The 15,767-nt window shown below is 40.2% G+C and overlaps 1 protein-coding gene across 3 annotated transcripts in view; it reads left to right on the top strand.

The window, feature by feature from the left end:
• LOC311165045 (transducin-like enhancer protein 1) overlaps positions 1-15,767 on the top strand; it is a gene marked incomplete at its 3' end in the record, with an annotated part of 71,152 nt that overhangs the window by 20,707 nt on the left and 34,678 nt on the right. For 2 of the 3 annotated variants that reach the window (XM_084224756.1, XM_084224755.1), the window contains exons 5-6: positions 530-592; positions 1,400-1,474. In XM_084224756.1, coding sequence (XP_084080882.1) covers positions 530-592; positions 1,400-1,474 — 138 coding nt within the window. Of the gene's footprint in view, positions 1-529; positions 593-1,399; positions 1,505-15,767 lie in introns of all 3 variants that reach the window. The other variant, XM_084224754.1, reaches the window with a different exon arrangement.

Here is a 15,767-nt window from a genome sequence, read left to right as displayed (position 1 = left end):
CTCTTTCAGTATGGATTTTAGAAGTCTGTACTTTTTGTCTCCATTCTAACTCACTTCTGTTTTAGTATTTCTTTTGTATTCCCAATGGTACATTTCTGTCGTTTTACCTTCTAATAGGCAGATAAAATTGATCATGAAAGAAGCATTTTTCTTCTGCTCCTGCTGCCTTCATGTTATGCTGCTTGATAATTTGAGTAATAATAAATCTACCTTTTAAAAGGCTTTATCTTGGAATTAATGGATTTCAAAAATGCTCTGCTTATTAATGGACTATACACAAGGACCAGATTTGTGCCTAAATGTGTGTACAGATTAGGTGCTTTAGACATGGCAGGTGTCCTAGAGTAGCTAACAAAATCTCTTTCCATGTCTGGGCTTGTATATTAAGTATTTATATTTGCAGTGGTATGAAAAATGGGTAATATTTTGTTACTTTCTTCACTGTCTGAACTTAATATAATCCTGTATACCAGTTAATATGTCAAACCCCTAAAATGCAGTTTTTAATCAAAATACTTTTACTCTGTAGACAGAAATCGCGAAGAGATTGAATACAATTTGTGCACAAGTCATCCCATTTTTGTCTCAGGAAGTAAGTAAAACTGTTCAGCTGTTAAAGTGCGATTATGTTGTTTTTCTGTTTGCAAATTAGCTAGTTTTAAGATGTTAATTTTATCACAATACACAAGTGTAAGGAACATCTGTTATAGCTGAAGTGTGCAAACCCCCTGCTAATTTGATCTAACAAATCTGAGTTCAAACTAGTGACAATGGCTCAGCCTTTCATTGCCTGAGGAGAGCGGTAGTCTGTAAAATAGTAGCAATACAAGAAAATGCTTTTGTTTCTAATCATGGTGATTGTTTATTAGATTTTGAATTGTCAAGTGTAGATCTAGTGAAATAAGCATGCTTATGTTCTCTACATAATTTATATCAAAGGTGAGTGTTTAGCTCCTATGCAAAACACTATTTAAGTTTGTAGACCTACATTTCATCTGAATGACTGTGATTTTAGCATGTTGTGGGCAGCTTTTCCTTGTTTGAAATTTCAGTTGGTTTTGCTATGTGGGCACAGAGTCTATAAATGCAAAAACTGAAACTAATGTGAAGTTGACATTGTCCTGTCAGCTCAATTAAAAATTATTATTCATTTGCCAGACAACTAATAATGAAGGGACTTAGGGGAAGAGATAAGCTGGCTGCCTTCAGGTCTCTTCTTTCCTTTTGAGCAGGTGAAAAATAGGGCATTGTTACCTTTTGCCTGCATGAGATATCTTGCAATGGGTATTGTGGGCTTCGGCAGACAAACTGGTTATTCAAGTATTTGTGATCCTGGTTTGATATGGTGTGGTAATACCTTAACACAAATTCCTCCTTATACCCCTTCTTCTTTCAACAGCATCAGCAACAAGTGGCCCAAGCTGTAGAACGTGCCAAACAAGTGACCATGGCTGAATTGAATGCCATCATCGGGGTACGTGGCCTTCCAGGTCTACCTCCTACAGTGTGTATAACTTGCTTTCATATCTTACTGCTTTGCTGTTTTTAAAACAAACTTAATGTTTTGATTTCTAACGTTGTTTTGATGCCCAGTGTTGCTGAAGTGTTTTTGCTTCACGCAGATTTTAGCAGAGATAAAGGTAGTAATTTACTTTGTCAGAACATAATTTTGGCCAGTGGTGCTGCATGTAACAAAACTTTTTCTGCAAGAAATAGAGTTTTAGGAGAGTTGCTTGTTTATTTATGGGTATTGTATGTCAGTTGAGCTAGATACTTTTTCCTCATGCTTTTTGTGACACTTGAGTTCTTGGAGCTTATACAACTATTCATTCTTCTTTCTTTCCCTTTCTTGTGAATCTTTCATGAATTTTAAATTAGCAAGCTACTGAATAGAAACTTCACTTGCTTTTGAAGTAGTATTAATTGTCTGACACAGTGTTCTAATAGCCTTTCACCAAGAATGTGCTTTTAAATATGCTAAAAAAGTTAATACTACTTGCTTGTGACTGGTTGTCAATCACAAGTCATTTGCTTTGTATTAATGAACTTTTTGAACCATACATTCCTTCCACTGTATGAGTTCATTTCCCCTGCCACTAAGTCTGGAATATTTCTCATGTTTTCTGCCCTTCCGACTAAGTGAAAGAAGTAGCCGAAACAAGAACCTGTCCATTCTGATTTTATTCATATGTGAGCGCCTTGAGCGGATTCAAATTACTCATTTATCAATTTATGTTAATTGCTTGTGAGAAGATGCCCTGCTGGTCTTTATAGTTCCCTCAGACACTTTGTAATGATAATTAGACATGCTGCTGTACGGATTAACAGTGCCATAGTCCAATGACGTCTACAGACAATGGAACCAGTTAATCCATCTGTGCTTAAAATTACATCCCAACTGGAGATGGAAAAAAAAAATAGGAGAGAGGGAGGATTAAAAGAATGAGCCTCAGCTTGAAAATGCTCCTTTCATCAGTTTCTCAATTGCAGAGCTGCAGTCGGTTTGCCTGTGGTAAGCTATTGGCAGTCAATTAGGTGAAATAAACTGGGAGGGTGACCTTCATTTCCTTTTAATAGCTTTTCCTCCCTGAAATGGGGAGCTTCAGTGGATTTTCAGCTTAAATTTTATTCAAGCTGCTTTATTACTCTTGACAGATTAGCTTTGCATAAACATACCCCCCCTTCAAATCTGTGCTGTTTTTCCTTCGTATCAAATTTTGACTGTTACTTAGTTGATTTGCTAATCACATCTTAGAAACCCACACAATTACATCTGTATTTGTCAGAATCTCCTCTATGCTTTGCTTGTGTAATGAATTAGTTTATGAATACCTGATTTGATCTTTGAAATACGCCACATGTACATTTGTGGTATTCGATTAGCAAAGATTAGAGAACTGTACTTTCTTACATTTTTTAAAACAAATTGCTTCTTAAGGATGAAAATGGAATGGAAAACCCTTCATTATGAACTAGTTTTAAAGAAGAGTTTATGCAGTAAAAGAAACATATTAAAACATTTTTAAGGATTCTTTCTTGCTTTAAAATAGTGCTACTTAGGCAAACCAAATTTTGCTATCTCAAGCATGTCATCTGCTTCTTTTTAATGTCCGCACAACAGTCTTAAAAGCAATAGGATCTACAAGTACCACATGCAATTAAGAACTTCAGGGGTTTTGGGGAGCAGGGAGGGAAACTCTTTGGAAGCAGAAATAGTAGGTTCTAACATTTTTGTTTTATAATAATCTAAGATTTACCTGAAGAAACACTTTCCTGTGTCTTTTGAAAGACTCCTGAATGATGCCATACCAATCCAAACTGTGAGTGAAGAAATTAACATGCTGGGCACAAAATTTGTTTGACCACGTAGGTGCATGTATTTACATAATGCCAAAATCAGATGTATGTCCCAGTGATCTTTTGCAGTCTTATTAATCAACAGTTACCTTGTGCTGCACAATAAGTTTCATGCTCTGACAGACGCTTGGTTTTGTTTGAAAGGGACAGTGTATGTCCTGGAAAATCTGAATAACATAAAATCAGGCTGACAATTCAGTGGACCTGTGCTCCCCCTCGCTGAGCACTCAGGGTGTCAAGCCCTTTCCCCAGAGGGGAGGACACATCAGAAGCCTGTCTGCTCCTACAAGCGGCAGCTGCACCGAGGGTGAGCACGGCACAGTTTGATAGCAGCTGTCAGTATTGTTCAGGGGCCTGACTTAGCGTAAAGAACAATGGAAGGGCCATGCTGCTAAAGTGCAGGGTCTTTCAAGATAAGAAAAGATATAGTAATTTAACGGTTTAGACACCTATTATGGGCTTGAAAGATCATCAAACTTCTTTTCAGGGTGCAAATAGGCTGGACCAATCTGTAACAGTAGAAGATGCAATTGAGGGGCTTCTGGTGTCACACCACCTAAAATACATGCATATGATAATTCTTGAGGATAGGAGGGAAGTTTCATTTTGCTACCTGGTACTAACTTGCCTGGTTTCTCTTTACTAAATAAAATTCCTCATTTTTGCTAGGATTTGCCTTTTTTTCCCCCTCTTCCTTTCTGTCCTTGAGGGTCATTGTTTCATGACACCAGATGATTCAAGAGTTTCTCAATTGGCTTCCTTCAGTTAGAGAAGGTCATGTTACTTCTGTGCAGTATATGAATTCTGGAAGAGAACAAAGACTTTTAAATTACTGGGAAATATGCTTTGAACTACAAAATGATTTTGAGCTATATTTATTTTCTACTTTTTATTTCCAGTTGAAAAGAGGGAAGCCTATTAGAGGACAGACTATGAGGATAGAGACTTAGAGTTTCACAGGACCAGGATTTTTCAGAGAATTTGACTACAAAATCAAAAGCCAGGCTTTGGCATAGGTGTATATTAAGCACATACAAAACAGAATGAATAAATTGACACATTTTTTTTAAGAAAGTAATATAGTTGGACTCAGTGAGCTTGCAAGCAGTGCTAATCCTCTGTGTTGATTAAAAATTCTTACTTCAGGAAAAAGCCCTGGATCATGTTTGGTTATTAGCAGTCATACTGCTGTCCTTACACTTTTCCTACATGTTCTTGAAGGCTTTTACTGTCAGCCATGGGTTAGCGATGTGGCTAAACAATCTCCTTTCAATTTTTTTTAAAAATAGCACCATTTAATATTTATTGTATTAGAGTAGAATGAAGTAGCAATTTTTCTAGATAAATAATGAACAAAGCAGAAACTCTAACTAAAAGAAGTGCACCCATTAACTCCTTGGCCTTGCTGCAGCTGCAGGCAGTGTCCACTTCTGCAGTTAAGGAAGACTCTAGAACATGGCATGAAAGAATTAGGTAGACTATTATGGTGTAACTTGAAGGCTTGTTTTGGCTTTTTTGTGGGTGGTTTGGGTTTTTTTATTTTGTTTCACTGTTTGCTTGGTTTGTTGTGGGGCTGTTTTTGTGAGATATGTCTAGAAAATAACAGGGTCATGTTAGGGAGTATAAGTGACAGTTAAATTGGTATGTCTAGGTGTGAACAATGGAAGATTAGATTTACTTTCCAATCAATAAATTAGTTTTATGAGTCAAATATGCAAACATCTGAATGAGAAATACAAGCAGCAAACAGGAAACTTTCTTCAGCCCAGTATTTTTGATGTATGATTTCAGCATACCACTGAGAAGCCAGGTATGTCTTATTTTTCCTGTTGAGGTGTGTTGCTAATGATTTAGTGAAATATGTATCTTTTGGACTGACAGTTCTCCTGAGACAGATTGAGTTGTTGGCCTCCGAGAGGCCTCTCCACTGTTGCATGAGGTGATTGGCTAAAGGATTAGCAAGATGTGGGATTATTTTTTCTCTCTTGGCTGTGGTTGCCAGCTATCTCTGGGATTGTAGTGTGTGAAGCTTAAGAGGATGAGGTTAACCTCTTGAGGGTTTATTCTTATGAGTGTGTAGTTAATCCTTAGAAAGCCTATAAATAACTAGGCTGTATGTTTCATTATAAAATAGAAATACAGACTAGAGCAAAAATGAATGCAGAGTTTAGTGCAAGGGAAGAGCTAAGCAGCTGTAGCATTACTTTAGATCCTTCTCAGGCATGATCTGCATTATGTGCTGAGGGAGGGGAAATTGCCTAGTTCTTTTAAATTAAATAAAATGAGATCTAGTAAGCACAAGACACTCTCCTCACTTTTAACATAAACTCCATCACTGCAAGGCTAAATTACTGAACTCTGGCAATAGGAGCTCTGTTGTGTAGCAACATCCTGAGTTATTCTTCATATTTTAGAACACACAGAAACCTTAGTTTTTATCCTAGGATTCATGGTAGTTACTTTTAGAATAGAAAGGCTCTCAGCTTAGTTTACCAGTTTAAAGTAGAAAGCAAGGGAGGAAGGTACTTGTCAGCATGATACTGAGTGTTCTCAAAATACCAGTCCCCAAACAATGGTCAGATTTTTACTGTTAGTGCCACTACGCTTGGAGGAAAAATATGGGCGTGGTATTGATAAGTATTGGTAGCTTGACCTACTCAAAAGGGAAAACCTGGGAGAAGGTGGGTAAAATATGAAAGAATGGTATTAATCAAGCTTGGTTTCCTCTTGACACCTCACCCCCGCACACCCACTCTCTGGGGACTGATGGGAAATGAAGAATCTTGAAGCAGCAATATAGAGGAAGGTAGTATCTAAACAAGGAAGGTGGTATCTAAACAAGACAATTTTCTGCAGAAGAAGGTATTCTCAGTAATTCTGAAGATGGCAAAATTGCATCCAAAAGTCAAATGGAATTGAGTTGCAGGCCAGACCTCCTTTGTCTTGCAAGGCTTCATGTGAGTTGAATGGAAAAAGCTTCACCTTGGTTCTTGCCCAAAAAGAAAAACAAAAGAACTTCAGGTGGCTCTCATCAGATCTAGTATCTAAACTGCAAGTCAAAAGTGAGACTAAGTATACAGCTGCAAGTCTGTGAAGCCGAAGAGCTTTCAGGAAAGGAGTGAAAGCATGACAGGTCAACAAAAATATTGTTAACTAGTTCTAAAACCTGGAGATATGCAGCCGCCAATGCGAATGCAGAGAGAAGGCAGATTCTTATGGGATAACATGTGGGGTGCCACATGTGAGTTGGTACCTCTTGCTAGATTCCTTTTTATTGAGTGTGTGTTGGGGATATAGTGTGTACACTTTGAATGCTGTAGATCTCAAAACTTCACCTCAGCAGAGGTGAAGTAATTTTGGTGGTAAAACATGTATGTGATAATAGTGAAAAAAAGGAAGTCTAATTGGAGCATGTGGTTTCAGGAAGGGTTAGATAGAAGGATTTGATGTTGAAGAGTTGATTGATTCATTTTTGTGTACTTGGCTCCAAATGATTTGGTTTGGCTGGTTTAGAAAGAATGGTTTTGGTGAAATATAAGGCACTGAAGTTGGATACAAGTGCTGGAATAGTGCAGTTGAAAGCAAGAATTTGCAGAAGTATGCATATGTATTCATATATATAATTGGCACAGAGGGTAAGTTATTAATCCTGGAGGAAAGTACTACTTCCTCAACAAAATGATTTAACTCACCTCTCTTGATTCAAGGGTACAAGCAGAATAGCTTACGTGCTTTGAACATAGTGTTCAAGCAGATAATATTCATAAAAATGAAGTTTTTAAGTAAAAGGAGACAAAGTAAAGAGATGTACATAATTCTTGTCTCTTACAAATGTATGTTTTGCTTTCATATTTAGTGAGATGCGGGGGAATTGGAGTAGATAAAGAGTCAGTAGGCTGAGATAAAATATGATGTAACCTTCAGTACTTGTCTGGAAAGCAGTTGGAAATGTGGTATGTTGGGAGGAGGAAGGAGTTGGGTGGGAGAGCTGAATTGGTTGGTGCAGACAAAAGAAAAACTCAGCTTGGACTGCGTATGAGGAGAAATGAAATGTAAAGAAGTTAGTTGAGTAAGGACAGAGGATGGTTATGTTCATGGAGCTGTCCCATCCCAGCGTGAATAGGAACAGAGGAAGTTGTTGGGAGTTAGTATGTTGAACAACGTAGAGCTGCAGGTTGGCCTGCTTTGCAGTGAAAGTGGTGCAAAGAACGAGCCATACAGATTTTGAGAAGGAAACACTGATGAATTGAGGTGAACTAATTGCCACTGGGAGTGATGTGGAGTGCACAGGCAAAATACACCTCTAACTAGGTGCCAGTGTCAACAATGGGGTCACTTGAGAGTAGGAAGGTGCAGAGGAAGATGTAGGTGGATGAAGAATAGGGGAACACAAGTACTGTAAATATTAAACATTGGAATTGTTCAAGAAAACAGCAACCTGCTTGCTGTGTTTTTCATGGAAGAAGAGCAAGACAGACTTGAGATAGGGACTGTGTGGGAAGACTAGACAAGAAGCTTGCTTTCCTTACTCTTGAATAGAGAGAGGCTAGCATAGGCAGTTAGGGTAACTTTAGGAAATCGTAAAGGCACGACAAAGATGTGGTTTTTCCATAGTGCTTTTCTACAGTAACTCTTCAATATGCATAAGAGTTTGTTTCAGTTGCTGAATTTCTGCTATCTAGTAACTGCATTATTTTTGAATTTTTCAGAGTACTTGCTGAACTACCAAGGTCACTATCTTGTATAACAGTTAATTGCCTGAAATTAATACTCAATTGCCTGAAACAGTATCTTGTACTATTTATAAAGGTGCTGGCTAACTGGCTTTTCAGACTGAGTACTTACAAGCAGCAGCAGTGAGGAAGTAAAAGCAAGAATTAGCAAAAGTGCTTAAATGCATGTTCAGAAGTAATTGTTGTTTGGTGTGTCGCAGTTGTTATGGAATGTAGAGAAAGTGTACAACCTTCTGGTCTTGGCTTGGAACACTAAATAAAGATTGGTGCACTGCTTTTCTTATGACTGTCATATTCTTAATTTGTTGGTGTCTCTGAAATGTTTTTGTAGTTAGTAGTGTCCAGGTCAAAAGGATAGTGAGTATAATTTCAAATCCTCTATTTAACTTGTGGATTTTAATTTGCAAAAAGCCTTGCTACTCAATAATTTCTGTCATGTTCAGCAAGAGTTAAATTTCTGGAGACTAAAAGAGCCTGGAAGGAAAATAAATACTTTTTAAGATAATCATACGTCAGTAATAAAACCCTCTAGAGTAATATCTGTAAGTCATTTCCAAATTGGTGCATGCTTGAACTAGTTGTTTTTGGCAACTGTGCAGTAGGAGCGTGCTTTTGAAGTGTTGTTGGATGGTGGTGGTATGCTAACAGTAGCTAAAAAGGCAAATACTAGATTTGAGGTTAGAAGGTGAGTAATAGCAGGAATTTATGATTGCCGCAGAAATGAAATGTGCTGGCAGTTTCTGCAGTGCAGAAGCAGTGTGTGCTGACAGCTTCATTCTAGAGACTTCAGGCTTGCATCTGAGCCTTCAGTGAAGGCAACATGTACTTGTCTAAAATTAAAGAAAAGCTTTGTTCTTGAACTGACTTACACTGACAGTGATGGAGGAACATGAATGGTTTCAGAGAACCAGCATTTGTCTTGTCTGGACCAGGAGATTTTAAGGTCATCTTCTGCCACTTTTAGATTGTGGTTCTGAATTTATTACTTTTTTTTGGAGTCTGGGAAGTCCTTTGATGGAGACATGTTTTCCCGAGCAAGGATCATTTTTTTCTGTGGTGACTCTGACTCTACCCTTCCTGTCCTGTGGCATCTGTTTTTTACAAAGGCTTGTCTGGCTCTTCCATTGTGGCAGTCCTTCTCTCCTGGTTGCCTTTGGCTTTGCTGTTTATCCCTTATTTCTTCAGAATTTAGCCTAAGAAATAAAAAAAACCCAACAACAAGATTTTTATCTAAGTTAAAAACAAGGTAAATAACATAATTATTACAAGGACCCTTAAAAACATGGTGTTGATTCAGTTCTATTTGGTTTTTTGGGGTTTCTTTTGCTGTGAAGTGTTTGAGACAGGAATTGTTCTTAAATGAGCCCTGGAATATGCATTTTTTGTATGTAGAAACCCACCGAAGAGTTACATTTTTACATAGAAGTATAAACAATATATATATAACATACACAGAACAGTACATGTAATATATAGTAAAAGTTGTGTGTAGCAGCAATATGTTAGTGATACATTAAGATGCAAAATACTGTGTATATGTCATATAAAGTATGGTGTGTTTGTACATACATAAAAGGTTAGACAAGCAAAAGGGCTTCTTTAGTTTGTGGGCTGCTTGTTGTGTTGCTCTACTCATGCCTCAGTGTGTCTGCTCGTGGTACAACCTAGAGAGTTTTAGGTTGACTTGCATCACCTAAAAGCACAGGGGAAGGAAGAAAACCCTTTTCTGTTGGCAAAAGCCTTTGTGTGGGTGCTGCTATGGTAGGGGTGGGTTGATGCACTTTGGGGAGAAGATGTCACTGAACTGGAAGAATTCCATCTGCTGGCAATGCCCTGCATCCTTGCTGCGGGATTCTGCCTGCATGTGGTGGGATGATCCACGGAGGCTCCCCAGCCTAGAGGCGTTGCTAATGCAGACTTTCCTTGTGCTCACTCCAGTGAAAATGCCAGTCCTGCTGGCAGGGCTATATGATTATTCCCTACAGGGTAATGGGAAATCCTGCCATTTAAAAAGTATCACTAAAAATTTGTGAAATAGTTCATTGCTGGTCACTTTAGTGGAAAAACAGCCGATGGGCTTATTTACTGGGTGTGGTGGCAAATGATTTGGGCGGGGCCACCCACACCTGTCATTTACTGTTTACAGAAGTGATCTGAAGTGTATTATCACTTATCTTTCTAATTCTGGTGCCTGGGCTTGCCCTCAAAGATGCCAGGAGGAAAGGCAGTGAAACCTAGCTGTTTACAGTAAGACAGGAAGGCCCAGAGACCATAAGAGTTGCTGCTCTGATCTGTATGAAGGGAAAGATAAGAGTCCTTTCTCCCTTGCGATATACAGTGATAATGTGGAAACTAATCAATGAATAATAAATTACCCTTGAATGTTAATTTTTAAATGCTTTTTGAATTACATTGGGAAGCATTGAAGACCTGTTTCTTAGTTCTGTAAACTGCAGTATTAAAATTTAAGTGTGGGGGGAATCCTGTGATTCAGCAAAAGTGCTGCGTATGTACTGGTACTGGCCATGTAATTAAGAGCAGCCCAAGCCTTTCTGGTGTTGGAAGAATGTTGTTTTTCTCTTAATGTTGAAAATTTCTCATAAAAGTAGAAATATTTCAGAATGCAAGCCAAAGAATACATATGTACAGAATCAGAATCAAAGAATGGGTAAGGTTGGAAGGGGCTGCAGGGGGACATCTGGTCCAGCCTCCCTGCTCAAGCCAGGTCATCTCAGAGCACATGGCACAGTACTGTGGCCAGATGGCTCCTCAATATCTCCCTTGAGGGAGACTCCAAAACCTTTCTTGGCAACCTGTGCCAGTGCTCAGTAACTGCACAGTAAAGAAGTTCTTCCTTGTGTTTCAAGCGGAGCTTCATGTGCATCAGTTTGTGCCCATAGCCTTTTGTCCTGTTGCTCAGCACCCCTGAGCAGAGCCTGGAACCATCCACTGACACCCTCCCTTCAGGTACTGACAGACACTGATGAGCACCCATCTGTCATCTCTTCTTGAGGCTGACAGGCTCTCTCACCTTTCCTCATATGAGAGGTGTTCCATTTCCTGAATCTCCTTAATTACTTCATCAGGTGAAGGCTTCACTAGGGCTGAGTAGATGGCCAGGATCACTCCCCCAGCCTGCTGGCACTGCTCTTCCCAGCGCACCCCAGGACACCATTGCCCTCCTTGGCCCCAGGACACACTGCTGGCTCATGGACAGCTCGCTGTCCGCCAGGAGCCCCAGGTCCTTCTCCTCAGAGCTGCTTTCCAGCAGAGCAGAGCCCAGCCTGTGCTGGTGCCAGGGGTGATTCCTCCCCAGGTGCAGGACCCTGCATTTGCCCTTGCTAAATTTCAGAAGATTCCTCTCTGCCCACGTCTCCACCCTTCTGAGGTCCCTCTGGAAGGCTGCACTCTGGGGTATCGCCACTGCTCCAGCTCTGTGTCATCAGTGACCTGCTGAGGAGGTGTCTGTCCCTTTGTCTGAGTCACTGATAAGCAAGTTAAATAATAGTGGGGTCATTTTGAACCTTGGGGTGCAGACTTCCAGTTAGGCTTCATGTTGTTTTGAAGTAGGTTCATGCACTCTTTTGAGCATGTTGCTGGCCTTCTGTATCTTTTTTATTTTAATAGTTAGTGACACGAGAGCTTACTGTACTTACAGTGGAGCACTGAAATACAGCTTCTCTGTCTCATGTCTTATCTTAGAGCTGAAATTAGTTTGTGGAAAAAGGACTGTTTGGGGAATGTATGTGACAGGCTGCTTTTATCCCAGTATAGCATCAGTTTTCTGTTTTATGAGAGGCAATTTATGCAACCTTTTACTGCTTAAAAATGTTGTTGTGCAATTGATACTTATTAATGTGGTTTTCATTGTCTGAACAAGCAAAAACAGGAAATGGGAAAACTTTGAAGAGCTTTCTGTTCAGAAATTTAACAGACTTGAGTTAACTTACATTTTCTTTCTGATATTTGCTTGGATATCTGCTTTCTGACATAAATTCTCTTCTCACTAACGTTCTGGGGGTTTCATTTGCTTTTTTGTGGGAGTGGAAAATCATTGTGAAGACCCCAAGACACTACCCTATATCTCCTTTAATAAAGCATAAAAAAAGGAAGAGGATTTTACCCATGAGACAGTTGGGCCTTTACATAATCATGCCACTGCCACACAAATTCTGTATGTGTGAAATATATGGCTTTGACTAGCTTTTGCCAACGTTGTCCTTTTATGGACTTAAATTTCTATAGTACAATGACATTTCATGTGGTTTATAGATGGAAGAGACTTGCTGAAGACACTATTCTTTGTTTCTGAAGGGACATTCTCTTCCCACATTAGGCACTGTGGCTTCTGCACAGAAGGATAGTTTTCAAACAACTTCTACAAACCCACATTCTTGGCTCGTTAGCTAGGCATGCAGTGGTGGGCAATCTAGAGGTTGTTTACTGTCATAGAGTGTGTCTTTCTTCCTGTCAGAATAAAGGATTTAGAAAACGAGGAAGCAAGGAAAATTGACCAAAGTAAATATTTCAAAGGAAGTAGTTAAAAAATTAAGAAATTATAGTAGTACCTGACTCACATTTCTAAAACTTGTTTAAACAGGGAGACAACAGTGAGCAGTGAGAACTGGCACATGGTCTAGTGGCAGACCTGTCACTAGCAGGGGGCTACAAAGATGATTAAGGAACTGGACCATCTCCCTTATGACGAAAGTCTTACAAACTTGGGCCTGTTCAGCCTCAAGGAGATGATTTAGATGACAATGATGTCCTCATCAGTGTCTGTCAGTATCTGAAGGGAGGGTGTCAGTGGATGGATCCAGACTCTGCTCGGTGGTGCTGAGCAATAGGACAAGAGGCCACTGTCACAAACTGATGCCGTGAAAGTTCCATTTGAATATAAGGAAGAACTTCTTTATTTTGTGGGTGACCTAGTGCTGGAACAAATTGTCCAGAGAGGTTTTGGAGTCTCCCTCACTGGAGGTATTCAAGAACTCCATAGACACAATCCTGTGCCGCATGCTCTGGGATGATGTGGCTTGAGTAGGAAGGTTGGACCAGATGTCCCCCTGTGGTCCCTTGAAGCCTCAGGCGTTCTATGGTTCTGCAGTCTGCAAATCATAAAATTGATAAGGTTGGAAGAGACCACTGGAGGTCATCTGATCTACTTGCCCCTGCTCAGACAAGATCACCTAGGGCCAGTTATGCGGGACCATGTCCATGCAGCTTTTGAGTATGTTCAAAGATGGAAACTCCAAAGCACCCTGGGTAGCCTGTGCAAGGGCTCGGCCAAAAATGAGTGTGTTCTAATGTTCACGAACCTCCTGTGTGTTAGTCTGCACCCACTGCCTCTTGCCTTTCGTTGGGCCATCACTGGTGATGGACTATAAAGGTAAGGGACTGAGGTATGTCATGTGAGGAGGGGTTGAGAGACCTAGGGCTATTAAACTGTTTCTAGACATATTGTTAGATGCTCTCTGTTTTGTTCATGTCTCATGTGAGGAGAAACCCAGAACAGGACATAGTAATCCAGCTGTAGTTCCCACAGTGATAAGTAGAGAAGGGTCCCCTCCCTAGACCTGCTGCAATATTTTGTCTAATGCAGCCTAAGATGCCATTCTCCTGCTTTTCCACAAGGGAATATTGCTGCTGGCTCATGCACAATTTGGTATGGAAGGGCCTTTTCTGCAAGGCTGCTTTCTAGCTGTGTGGATTCCAACATACATGAGTTTACGGTTCCTCCTGGTGTAGGTTATTGCACTTGCCCTTGCTCAACGTCATGAGATTCCTGTGAGTCCGTTTTTCCTGCCTCCTGAGTTGTATGTGAATGTTATCTCAGCTGTCTGGTGCATCAGCCACTCTTCACAGTTGTGTACAGTCAGCAAAAGGAAGCAAACTCAGACCTTAGTTTTGTAAAGTGCTGCAGGTACTAAAGATTAGGGCTGAAATAGGTCAGAAGGAAATGTCTTGTGGGGACTATTAACACACTTTGTGTGGTGATATTATCAAGGAAGAGTAAACATGTAGAAGCATCAAGAAGGAAACATGACAGCTGCTGCCAGAGCAAAATTGGGAAATGGAGCAGTAAACAGTGCATATTTGGTATTTCATAAATAAATCTGTTTACTTATGATTGAATGTTTCTTCCAATTCAAACCTTTCTAAGATCAAACCAAACCCCTCTGCCATGGGGACAGGAACACCTTCCATGAGACAGGTTGCTCAAAATCCCATCCAACCTTGACTTTGAGCACTTCCAGGGATGGGGCATCCAGTGTCTCACCATTCACACAATATAAAAGTTTTGTCATTGTGTCCAATGTAAACTTATCACCTTTCAGTGTAAAACCACAGCCTCTTGTTCTGTAGCTACAGGCCCTGGTAAAAAGTCTCCTTCCATTTTCTTATGGACCCACTTTGTGTATAAAGATCACAGTAAGGTGTTCCTGGAGCCTTCAGGCTGAACAACCCCAAATTTGTCTTTTTTTCCTAGGAAAGGTGTTCCAGCCCTTTGAGATCATTTTTGTGGGCCTTCTTTGAAACTGCTGTAGCAGATTAATGTCTTTCTTGCACTGTAGACCCCAGAGCAGGGTATGATACTCCAGTAAGCCTCTCATGATATAGGGGGAAGAAAAGGAACAGAACCACTTCCTTCGACCTGCTGGCCAAATTCCTTTGATGCAGCCCAGGATACAGTTGGCTTTCTGGGCTTTAGATGCAGTAATCCAATGATTTATCTTTTAGCATCCTCCAGTCCTTTTCAGCAGGGCCATTCCCAAGCCCTTCATCCCTCCAGTCTAGGAATTGTCACAGGTCAGTGCCAGACATTGCATTTGGCCATGTGGAACCTCTTGAGAACCTCATAAGATGGTCCCACTTCTTGGGCCTGTCAAAGTCCATCTTGATGTCCCCCCTTCCCTTAAGTGAATCAACACACGGCTTGGTGTCGTCTGCCGACTTGCGGAAGGCACAGTTTTTTCAGTCCCGTTTCCTGTGTTGTTGAGGAAGGTGTTGAGCAGTGTTGGTCACGTTTTGTGCTCCTGAGGGACACCCCTCGTTACTGTTTTCCACAGAGGTGTGAAGCCATTGACTCTTTGGGTTGAGTTTTGTTCTTCAGATGCAGTCATCCATCAAGTTCCTCATCCATGTAATAATCCATCCCTCAATGCACTATTTCTTTGAATGGCAAGAATTTTGTGAGGGGCCATATCAAAGACATGCCAGAAGCCTTAAGTAGATGCTATCTTTTACTCTTGCCACATCCATGGATATAGTCACTTTTGTAGAAGAATGTGAATATGTTCTTCCAAGTGATTGTTTGTTGTCCTGAAATATGTTCTTCCCTATAGCTGAAATACTCTTTGGAAAGTGCTTACAGAAATTTAAATGTAAGTATTAATTAACAGCTTAGAGTGTCTATTGAGTTTCCTCCTGCCAAATTTGACTGCAGGTTGTACATACAGGGCTTTTGGTTTTTTTAGGATGAGGGAAAAATGGAATGTGAAAGGAGCATAGTCTTGAGTTACTCTTTTTTCAAAAGGTTATATTTGCAATACGGGTTTTAAGAACATTTCTAAACAGCAAGGGAAAAGGTTATTCCTTGATCAACTACCTGTATGTGCTCAGACAGTGTCCCTCTTGTGTTTGTTGGCTGCAGATATTTGATGCAGACTCTCATTT

The sequence above is a fragment of the Fringilla coelebs genome, assembly GCF_963513975.1.
Source record: "Fringilla coelebs genome assembly, chromosome: Z".
Classification (NCBI taxonomy): domain Eukaryota; kingdom Metazoa; phylum Chordata; class Aves; order Passeriformes; family Fringillidae; genus Fringilla; species Fringilla coelebs.
The sequence above is the reverse complement of the archived record's forward strand: the minus strand, read 5'-3'. Positions and strand labels throughout refer to the sequence as shown.